General features: G+C 33.2%; 1 protein-coding gene across 1 annotated transcript; it reads right to left on the bottom strand.

Annotated features, from left to right (window-relative positions):
- Positions 1-462: 462 nt before the first annotated feature.
- LOC114192314 (glyceraldehyde-3-phosphate dehydrogenase GAPCP1, chloroplastic-like) lies at positions 463-9,672 on the bottom strand. The gene is made up of 14 exons (XM_028082006.1): positions 9,370-9,672; positions 8,469-8,563; positions 8,288-8,355; positions 8,160-8,198; positions 7,386-7,486; positions 6,172-6,284; positions 5,989-6,088; positions 5,745-5,891; positions 1,845-1,905; positions 1,635-1,732; positions 1,410-1,552; positions 1,227-1,310; positions 909-998; positions 463-795 (listed from the first exon to the last, which is right to left on the bottom strand). Exons 1-14 carry the CDS (start codon positions 9,430-9,432, stop codon positions 741-743), a joined length of 1,257 nt encoding a protein of 418 aa, XP_027937807.1. The 5' UTR covers positions 9,433-9,672; the 3' UTR covers positions 463-740.
- Positions 9,673-12,011: the final 2,339 nt, after the last annotated feature.

Genomic DNA, 12,011 nt, shown 5'->3' with positions numbered 1-12,011 from the left:
TGAGATGAATTCCGTAAAAATAGGATATTGCATATCTCAGCAACCATCGTCACAGTATCTTCATCACTATTTACGTCATCAATGTCAATATCTTACATTTATTTAAATGTATTTGTTATCATCGTACCATGAAAATAATTGATTGAACATCAACATATTCACTGTATTATCTAATGAAATGGAACCAGATTATTCTCGGACACGCCAATATAATTCACCATCCACTTTAAAATGACAAATTTGGAAAGCCAGTTCGTAAAATTCGTTGCTCGTAATTCCAAAACATTTCCATTTATTGTACTTCCAGTGTACATGCTGTCTACGGTCATTTAAACTCATTACCGATTTAACCTAAATCAACAAGAATTTGAACAACTTACAAAGTTGGTGTTGCACTTGTCCGAACAGGCCAATATAAATCATTCTTCACCTTTAAAATGTCAAATCATTTTCAAAGGCAGATTGTTAAAAATTCATGCTGGTATTAATCCAAAACGTGCCCTACCGAACAAGCGAATATAAATCATTCTTCACCTTTAAAATGTCAAATCATTTTTAAAGGCACATTGTTAAAAATTCATGCTGGTAGTAATCCCAAAACATGACCCAGGACAATGTCCTCTTTATTTTATTTTCGGTGTACACGATGTGATAATTTAGCCTCATTATGAAAATCAGATCAAAACCAAAATCTGAACCTAAGTCACTACCAATAATAACCTAATTGAACATGATGGTGTTCAATTTTGAGCTCCCACCAACGCCATGTGCTCTATAAGGTCCAACACGCGGTTGCTGCACAAAAACCATTCCAAAAACATCAATTCAAGGTACGCATAAACTATACTTCTAAAAATCAACCAATGAATCAATGCTATTCAGTCTACATATCCAAAATGCAAGCATACCTGTAACCCCATTCGTTGTCATACCATGAAACCAGCTTAACAAAGGAAGAACTAAGTGCAATGCCAGCCTTAGCATCAAAGATACTTGACCTGAGCAAGGGAATTAATTTTGAATTGCATAAGCCTTTTTAATAACAAATATATATCCAAGAGAAGCAGAGAAAGAAATGAAGGATTGAAGGTTCAATTTTTCTTTTGTGCAAAATCTATAATTGCCCAAAACCAAACAGGGATCTCATCTTCTATGGTCTCACTTTCCAACCAGAAAAGTTAAAAAATAACGTTCTGCTTTGAAGATAACAGCATAACACAATGCACCTTGAATCACCAACGAAGTCATTAGAGACAACATCCTCTTCTGTGTACCCAAGGATTCCTTTCAGTGGTCCCTCGGAGGCATACCTTCATATTTTTAAGTAGGTAAGTTATAAAAATCAACCAAAGGTTTGTACAAAACAGTAAATGGCATAAAAGCTGGAGAAAAAAAAGCAAGAGACATACTTTATTGCTGATTTAACATCTTCATACGAAGCATTCTTTTTAAGCCGGCAAGTCAAGTCCACCACAGAAACATTGGGAGTCGGAACACGGAATGCCATCCCAGTGAGTTTTCCATTTAACTCAGGAAGCACTTTCCCAACAGCCTGTGATTTCATAAAACAAACCCATATTTACATACCTATACCGAAATAGTAAACTTAAAATTAGCGTCCATCCATCTCTTACCTTCGCAGCACCAGTTGAACTTGGAATTATATTTTGGCTTGCCCCTCTTCCCCCTCGCCAATCCTTCATAGAAGGGCCATCTACAGTCTTCTGTGTTGCTGGGTAAGAAAGAATTGGATGTTAACGATGCTACTTGTGAACATATAAAGAAACGAATTGACCACAAGAAAAGGAAACTACAGGCTGCAATTAGCAAGTTTGCAAAGATACCTGTGGTTGCATGTACAGTTGTCATTAAACCTTCAACTATTCCAAACTCTTCATGAACCACCTGATGAATAATTTAAGTTACATACTTATATGCAAGTTACCAATGGGACAGATGAAGGATAACAGAAATTGTTTTTATATTGACTAAATTGTTTCTAACACTGCCCTGATATCAATGTTACAGATATCAGATAACAGAAAATATCAGACTCCAAAAATCCTTTATCATATTATAACGGAAGCCATATCGGTTATGGGAAAAGGATTGCAATCAAAAGAAATATAATATAAACATATAGACAATTTTAAAATAACAAATACTGAAATATAAATAGTAATGAAAAAATAAAGAACAATCATAACTAATAATAATATTGTCTAAAAATTCAAATAACAATAACGTGAAATCAAAGCACTACAAATTTCATGTTCAAAACTTACACAAACAACAAAACACAAAATAAATGTCTTAAATTTCTAATTATCTCACTCTTCTTCAATCCCAACATAATTCTCTTCAATATTATCTAATAGGGCATATCCATCCTCTTTTCCCCTCTAAGAAACTCTTGTCAAAGTTAAGTAACTTTTCAAACTCAATATCAAGGATATCATGCAATTCATTCTCAGCCCCAATCTCAATCTTCCCTTCATCCCTCTTTGTTAGGGTTGAAGTAGCACCTAAACCTTTCAGAAAAGCACGGGGAGATCCAATAATAATACCACCACTTCATGGTTGCTTACTTTTATTGGTTGCTTGTCTCTTTGTATACACTATTAGTTCTTCAACACCTGAAGCTTCATAAAATTGTTGCTCAATTACGAGTGGGATCATCATAAAAACCAACTCATTTCCCCCTTCTTCATTATCATCATCCATGTGTCCCACACTAACCAGTCATTACACTCATCAATTTTATTCAATAGAATAGATTAGGGCCTTTTTCATTCCTCATATTATATCTTTCTTTTTCAAATGAATCTACGTTATGAATAAATAAGTTAAATATAAATTAATTTCTTTGTACACTCTACAAAAAAATAATAATGAATTGTGTCATATCATGAACAATAATTATTACTTGCTCAATTACACTCTAGTTGCGCTCACATCCCAATGAACTACATGTCAAACTTAAAATCTTGATTGTTAGCTTTTGTAAGTTGGGAGTTGTGTGCCTATAATTCTTTCACCATTAAGCTACAAAAGCAAAGAAAATCACTTATAATGTAACCATTATATCTTGACACAATTTCGAAATTCTTTGGCGAAGTCATCACCGAAGAGTCCACTTCCACTCTTATGAAGAGGCAACTTAGTTAAATTTTTTTGTTGCACATCTTTACTTGGCACCAACCTCTTGATGCAAGAATACAATCCATTTGTAATTTCCAAATCATATTCGATTTCTGGCTTGGAATAATAGAACTCTAGGTTCCGAAAGTGACTATTTGCATGCAAGAATACATCCTTCCATTTACTTTAATTGTTACTGAGTGACTTCTTTATTGTTTCCTTGGCCTTCTCCATTGCTTCGTATATATAGCTCATAGCTGCTTTTCTTTCCCCATACAACAAATGAAGTACATGAACAAGAGGAGCCACAACTTTGAGAGTAAATACAACATGATTCCAAAATAAAGGTATAAGAACAATTTTTGTAGCTTTCCTCCCCTTATCTTCTTCAGAGAGCTTGTTCTTGGTTCATTCATTTGAATGACCTTTCAACAACTTTTCAATGTAGTTAACCTCCTTGTTGAAAACTAAAACTTGAATTTCATAAGTAGAAGTAGGTATATTAGGTCCATTAGCACCTATAGCATCAATCATATCTTGAAAACTTTTTAATCTCACAAGGTTTAAATGACAAGCCTGGTTAGTACCAAAATCAAGCAATATATTGATGAATTGATTACCTCAAGTTTTTCTTTTTTTCTCCTCTATTACAACAATTGGATTCCTACAAAACAAACACATTGGTCCTTTTTTCCACCACTATTTCTCCCTTTATCATTACATGCAGTGAAAATTTCAACTTCATGTTCACTCTCATTATATCATTAGATGAACTATATCTAGCATGGTAGTCAAAATCACAATCCAAAATGTATGATCATACAAGGCTACGATCTTTTTCCTCTCTAATCTTGATTCACTTAAAACCGCAATCTTCAAAGATTGAGTTGGATTGTCGTTGTAAATTGCATTTTGTGTGGAAGTGGCAATTCTCGCGATACAGCCCCTCCTAGCAACAAGGGAGAGGCCGACAGAGCTCACGGTGATGCTTCTCTTGCAACCTCGTGATGCAATCCCTCCACATGGTGAGGAAGAATAAGTGGACAGACCTCCCGGCAACAGCGCCTCTCTCGAAAACAACTCTATCATGGGCAACTCAGCGGTGACTCTCGCGACATCCACGTACCTCAACGTTGGCCTCTCTATGAGTCTCTTCGTTGATGGGTGGTGGATGACAACTCTAGGGTTTTTGTAATGGGTTGGAATTGTTTTCTAACCTAAAAAGTTTAGTCCATTTAGTTTAAGCCCAATTATTAAAATTGTTACTGCACCCAAAAAGTAAAAAAAAAAATGTCTCTAAACAGTTAAAACTGCCACCACTGATAAAACAAAAGAGTTACTCCCTCTCTTCTATAATTGAGAAAAACTGCCACAACGTAACTCCCTTTCTTCCCACACAAGTGAAACCCACCCATACCTACTCCATGGATGAAAATAAGTGTCGCTCTCCCTTCATTTGATGTGTATTCAAACAGCCGCTCTTCCATATCCACAATACAAAATTTTCACTCTTTTTTAAGCTATTTAATGATGTACTATTTTATTTCATATATTATGAAGTTCAGTTGTGAATTTTGGGTGTCATATAATGATTTTGTGTGAATACAAATTTCATAAAGTTTGTAGGATCTTACCAATTTTGAGTCGCATCTTCTGATTTATGATTTATATTTCCCTTTCCGGTCTTGAGTAAGATATTGATTTTGACTACCTTGATGATACTAGGACTGACGAAGAACCTGACTATTTTTTCTCTATATAATTTCTAAAGTTCTTCTCTCATTTTTTGGAGTCTTGGGGCAAGCAGTAGCAACGATGACCTTCTTTGCCATTAGATGTTATTTTTCTCTAGTAATTCCTCCTTTCATAACACTCCCACAATAATTACAAAAATTTGTACTGAAGTTTGACTCATCCATCAAGTGACAATGTTTCCAACCAGGATCATTTCTATGGGATGGTTTTGAACTATCATGGTCATTGGCCATTATTGTTGTTGGAAAATAGATATATTTTTTAAATAATAATTATAGAGGAAAGTTGTACACCACATTATATCTAACAAGATACCATGTTTCTATCAACTAGTTGAATAACTTATAGATTCAGATAGATCAACAATAACTACTAGATTCAGATAGATCAACAATAACTTCAATTAAAGATATTTAATTAAAGGGGGAACATTGCAGCATTAGTTGAAGAATACTGCATGTCTTGGGACACAACCTAAAAAGTTAATTTCAGCCCCCGATGAACCACTATATAGATTCCAATATATATGTATCAACTCCATCAAGTTCAAAGAAATTGTAGAAGACTGGATCTATTTCAGTAGAAAATATATAATTAAAGCCAACAGGACAGTATAAGTTGAACATATAAAAGTACATGGCTAAAAGACTGGATCTATTTCAGCAGAAAATATCCACACACACCCACACCCAAAAGGATATGTCACAGAATAACTTAGGTATCTTTTAAGGAAGAGGAGAGCTTCCATTAAACCTTAAGTTTAACATTGCCAAACTACATACAAAAACATTCTCATTACAAAGAATACTTCAGTTCAATAAAGTTTGGCAATGCATGAGCAATCACACCTTGGCAAGAGGAGCAAGACAATTTGTTGTACAACTTGCATTAGAAACAATGTCCATTTCTGGTTGGTATGTCTTCTCATTCACTCCTACCACAAACATTGGAGCATCAGCAGATGGAGCTGATATTATTACTTTCTTGGCACCAGCCTACAGAGTAAAAAGATAAAGCTCATTTGATGCTGGAGGGTAAGACAAAGAAAAGAATGAAAGAAACAGAAGACTTAATACACAAGTACTTGAGTACCTTCAAATGTGATGAAGCTTTTTCCACAGTTGTGAAAACTCCAGATGACTCTATGACATAATCAGCACCAAAATCACTCCATTGGATCTCTGCAGGATCTCTGAAATACAGAAAAAAAAATTGTGCAAACCATTAACGCGTTTATAACATTCACTTTAATTATCAGATATCAACTCATGATACCTTTTGCTCACAACTTTAACCTGCTTTCCATTAATTTCCAAAGTAGAGTCATCCAAAATTTTAATGGTCCCCTTGAATGGACCATGAGTAGAATCATATTTAAACATGTAAGCCTACAAGAAAAAGATCCAATGATAAAGAAAAAATGTGAGGATGAAATAATAAAAAAGAGATTAAACCAAACACAAATCATAAACCAAGCATCAACAATAAATCCACAAAAAAAGTCAAATGCAACAGTACATTAATTGAAAAAAATTACACGCAAAAACAAATAAATAAAACAAAAGATGAATTTATTGAAAAAAGTGGAATACAGGCGTGCAACAATACACTCACCAATTTCTCAATTGTAGACCATCTATTGTCATTGTATGTACTAAGCATGAGTATCTACTACAGTATAATTACTACCGTTAATCCAGAAAAGTGCTGGCGCAAATATTTTGTTGCCAACAACTGTCATTTCCTACTTCTCACAAGATTTTGTAATGTTTAACACAATCTCTATGCTTCCTTATATTTAAAGGAGTTTTGATACATTATTGCAAGAAATTGGGGGTTGAACATACAGATAAAGTCCTCTTATTTCGGACCAAAACAAGAAAGCTTCCTTAATTTCCGGTTCCATTTGGAATGATTCGTTTAGAACAAAAGTAAATGAGGAAATACTATGATAGAGACTGAGTTTTTATTTTTTCATTTTTTTTTTCTGAGATATGTTTTCAAACAGATCACAGATTGGATTCTCTTAAGATTAGACAAGGCTTCATGATAAAATAATAAAATAATCTAAATAAATATCAACATATGTAAAATAACAAAAGGCAAGCAAACAACATGGATCATAGTTGAAGAACATCCCAATTGAATCAATATAACAGATAAAAAACAAATTATATCACTAAATATGGGTAAAATAGAGCATCCAAGATCAGAGCATTATACTGACAAGTTTGGTTCAGATTATTTTAAAGAAAAGTAATCGTTTGTCTCTATAAGCTTCTCGTGGGAGTAGTATCTCTTAATTCTAATCTTCACCAAACACGCTATAATATAAATCTAATTCTTAAACGTACTGGCTACACGACAAAAACAAAAGAGCTTTCAGATAGATGTATGTATCACCATATACATAAATAAATAAAAGCATACAAAAGAAAATACATATCAAATATAGTCTCTAGGTCTATAACCAGTATAACAGTACATACCATATATTTTGCATCAACAAATGGATCATTAATTGCAACAACATCAATATCATCTCGTGAAGTAGCTACACGTAGCACCAACCTTCCAATTCTACCAAAACCTGCACATTTCAGCATAAGTACACGTATGTAATCTAAAAACAAAAAGAAAAACTCCATGTGTTATACATAATAAAACAAAGCTTTCATCTTCTACATAACTACATTTTAGATAACACATTTTAACAACAGTTCTTTCAGGCTCCAGCAACTGATATGCATGTTCCTAAAAGACCAAAACTAAAAAATATAGAAAAACCAATAGTCTTATATTTTTTTTTTTCATTCATAACTTGGTAACTTAATAGTTGAGAAATATGCCTCAACATTATGCACAGATCCACCAATAAAATGAGGATTCACAAAAAATGCAATTTGAAATCATTCGGGTTAAAGCATACAGAATCCAGTAAATATTATGCCAAATTTGATTATCTTCATCAAACATTGCCTATTTCATCTAAAGCAATTAGACAGTTGAAGGAATGTCTTTTATGAAAGCATCTGCATACGTCACACTCAGTTACTCTGTATGAAAATGTAGAACAATTCTTATGAGCTATTCTAAATAAAACCATGATAAAACGAAAAGAAGGTAGTAAGGCAAATCTTAAAATAATTCATCATCTATGATGAATTTTGTATTCAATGAAAAATTGAAAGTACATAATAAAATTAAATGCGGCAAGTAGATACAAGAGACAGCAAATGGAAATCTCGTAACAAGAAAGTTACCATTTATTCCAACTCTAGTCTTCCCAGTGCTCCTTGATTCTAAACAAGCCAAACCAACCACAAGTAAAAATCAAGAAATTGCATGCAAATCGCACTAATATAGAATACAATGGTGGTATTATTCGTACGCTGGGTGGGGAGAGGGATTTCTGTAGCTGTGGATTTAATAGGCTGGATCCCCCGAGCATTGTAGTTTCTGTGCAAACACCAATAAATCAGAACAACAAATAATAAAACCACCAACTATTGAAGGAACCGAAATATGAAAGAATTTAGGAGCTCAAGGTAAAAAGGTTTGAGCAACTCAACTGTAAGACGAATGAGTCACATTGAATCGAATTACCAAACATGCTACTCTGTAATCCCGTAGATTTTACATTACAACTCGAGGCGTTGCTAAATACCTGAATCGTACAACATATATACAGATATATTAGTAAAATGGTACATCCAAACAAAAAAACATCAATACAATAACAATCAAACGTAAGAAAATTAAGCATGTAAACCATGAGAAAGAAACTTTTCTCAACCATCAAAGATTGTCAATCGGAAAATTTTCCTTAAAGTTCCTCACAGATTATTTTCTTATGAAAACGCTACAGCATATTCACACGTACCTCGTTTCCTGAGCAGGAAATGGAAAACAGGTTCCAACCAAAACCAAACTTTCAAAGCTAAATAAACATAACTACAATAAATACAAAGAAATAAATAAACAAATAAAAAATCGAAAGCCCGAGGCATATTAAATTGCAGCATCATTGTAAACATTAATATTATAAAAAATTTCCGCAGTTTGCCATCACGACAACCAAAAAAACTTAGACGTTACAGCTGAAATGTCAAAAGCCGATCTTAAAAAACCTCAAACACTTTAAATTTTCCACTTGATTTTTCACGTAAACGCAAGAAAAAAAAACGAACATGAAAAAAACTTAAAAACTTTAACCAATCAATAAAAAATAAAATAAAAATGTTGATTCTCTGAACAACCAAATAAAGCTCAACTGATTACAAAACCAAGACCATAATCTGTAGACCAACCAAACAAACAACACCGCATCAACCAAAAAGCATCACATCACAGTCCATTCGGTTCGGTTCAGTTACAGTATTGTGTTACACTTTACAAACAAATGCAGGAAAAAGTGAACAATGAAAGCGAAAATCGAAAAACAGAGAGAGAATCGGCGACGTGGGAAGAGACCTTGGAACGATCGCAGGATGAAGGTGCGAGAAACGCGGATCTGAGCAAATGCGAAGCGGCCATTGAAGAAGGCGAAGAGAGCAAAAACCAAACCCTAGAAAATGGAAGAGTGATTTCTGCACCAAGCAAAGGACAATAAGAATGACGAAGAATGCGAATGTGGCACTGTTTTCCTCGTTTTCTTTTTATTTTATTCGCACCACCTAGCGGAGCTTCTTATGGAACGCTGCCAACAACTCTTTCAACGTTACTGTATCACGCCCTTTCCTAAAAAGGTGCGAGTGATCACGTGCGGGAGAGTCTACAACTAAGGAGAGGGAAAGATACGGAAAAATAAAACAAAATAAAACAATTCGCAAATAATCTTCTCATTAGGCTCTATCAACTAAAAGTATAGCTTAAATTACTCTATGGTCTCTTTATTTGTCTAAGTAATATAATTTGGTTCTCAAATTTTTTGGTTGTTTCAATTTAGTTTTTATTTTTTTTAAATGATTTAATTTAGTCATTGTTAGTTTGACTAGATAGTGTTAAAGTCAATGTCACGTGTTAATTTCTGGTTTTTGAAGTTTTTTTGAAATTTTTTAATTTTTTACAGGTGTTACTTCACAATTATGTCACGTGTCAAAATGACTCAATTTGGTCCCTATATTTGTTTTTAGTGTTTCAATTTAGTCTCAATTTTTGTAAAAATCAAGCAATATTATCCCTCCTTAAATTGACACTCAATTTACTTGTTACAAATTTATGTTGATATTCTTACTGAAATTAACATTTTTATTAAATATTCCTATAAATATTTTAAATTAACTTCAAATTCTATACAAAACATTAGACTTTGGTTTTGTTTTGAACTTGAAATTTAGTTCCTAAACTTATGTATGACAAGTTATTTGATTTTTAATCTTCACTAATTTGTATAATATGTTACACTTGATGTTTTTATATATGATGACAAAATTGTTAATTTTTGAAATTAAGTTTGGGGTTTAACTTTGTTTAATAATAAAACTAAAAAAAATGTTTAAAAATATTTCCACAAATATTTAATAAAAATGTCAATTTTATTAAGAATATCATCATAAGATTTATAAATAAATTAAATTGTGTGTCAATTTAATGAGGGACAATATTGCTTCATTTTTACAAAAATTGGGACTAAATTGAAACTAAAAACAAATGTAGGGACCAAATTGAGTCATTTTAACATGTGGCACAATTGTGAAGTAACACGTGTAAAAAATTAGAAAAATTCAAAAAAAAATTCAAAAAAACCAGAAATTGACACGTGACGTTGACTTTAACATCGTGTGGTCAAAATTAATGGCAAAGACCAAATTGAATCATTTTTAAGAAAATGGGGACCAAATTAAGACAACGAAAAACTTGAAAACCAAACTAATATTACTTGACAAATAAAGGGACCAAAAGAATAATTTAACCAAAATTATATTAATTATTCATGATATTTTTTTCGATCGATTCTCTTTAGTTATAACTAATTTAAAACCGATGATTACACACGGTCATTATTTTGCTTTTCATTTTTTATTAAAAGAGTTAATGTATTTTTTTTATACACAATTTATGTTCAAATTTGTAATTAGGAATACATGTAGATATAAAAAAAATTTTAAAAGATAAAATTAAATATATTATTAAATTTTTTTAAACTATAAAAATTAAGATTAAAAAATAATATTTGGATATTAATTTATTTGTGTTAAATTATAAAATTAATATAATAAAAGATTAGTTGTGTAATTATATAATTAAAATTTCGAATTAAGCATTTTAATTAAATATTATATTAAATAAAATACTTTAACTTGTATTTTGTTATTTGTAAGGTCCACTTTATTTCTGACCGTAATGTTTAAGGGCCTACTCTAATCTGTTGGGCCTAAGACCGGTCCAGAGGTGCCTAAAACCCCACTTCCAACCCTAAACTATAAGGCCCATTAAATTTGGCTTATTATTTTCTGCCCTAAAGTAAAGGGGGTGTTCCTTGTAATTGGGCCTAGGGTGGGCCCAATTGATAAAATCGGTTTCAGGTAGCCCTAACTCACACTTCCCACTCTGGCAGAAAACTCAGCAGCCGTCAACTCTCCTTTCCTGGACAGAACGCTCTGCTAGGGTTCGTCCTAAGGTCCACTTTGAGCTAACTTCAAACCCAGTTCCTACTCCGCGTAAGTACCTCTTCCTAGCTCGTATGTCTTCCATTGTTTTCCTCGACATTTTTCCAGTTAGGACTCCGTAATAATCCACCTTTGGTTCTGTTCTCTGCTATTTTTAGCTCTCTAGTTCATACTTAGAGCTACAGTGCTCGTAGCCGTGCCGTCGAGGTCTCCGCTAACTTCTTCCAGGTAGGGAAGCTCTAGCTCACTCTTGTATTTCGTCTCTATCTTGTTATGGAACTGTTGTGTTGAGGTCATGTGGCTGGTGTGATGTTGTTATAATTGTGAATGCATGAATATCCGTGGTTTGGACTAATGTGGGTAACTGTTGTAGGGAAACTGTGGCGAGACCTGCTAATCTCGCCCAAGCGAGCCAGTCTCGCCTAGGCGAGATGAACAGGGACTCGCCCAAACCCTATTGTGCGAAAGGTCGCCCAGGCGACCCACTCAAATTTTTTGAGCGAG

The sequence above is a fragment of the Vigna unguiculata genome, chromosome 1 (assembly GCF_004118075.2).
Source record: "Vigna unguiculata cultivar IT97K-499-35 chromosome 1, ASM411807v1, whole genome shotgun sequence".
Classification (NCBI taxonomy): domain Eukaryota; kingdom Viridiplantae; phylum Streptophyta; class Magnoliopsida; order Fabales; family Fabaceae; genus Vigna; species Vigna unguiculata.
This window is presented reverse-complemented; position numbering and strand designations above follow the sequence as displayed.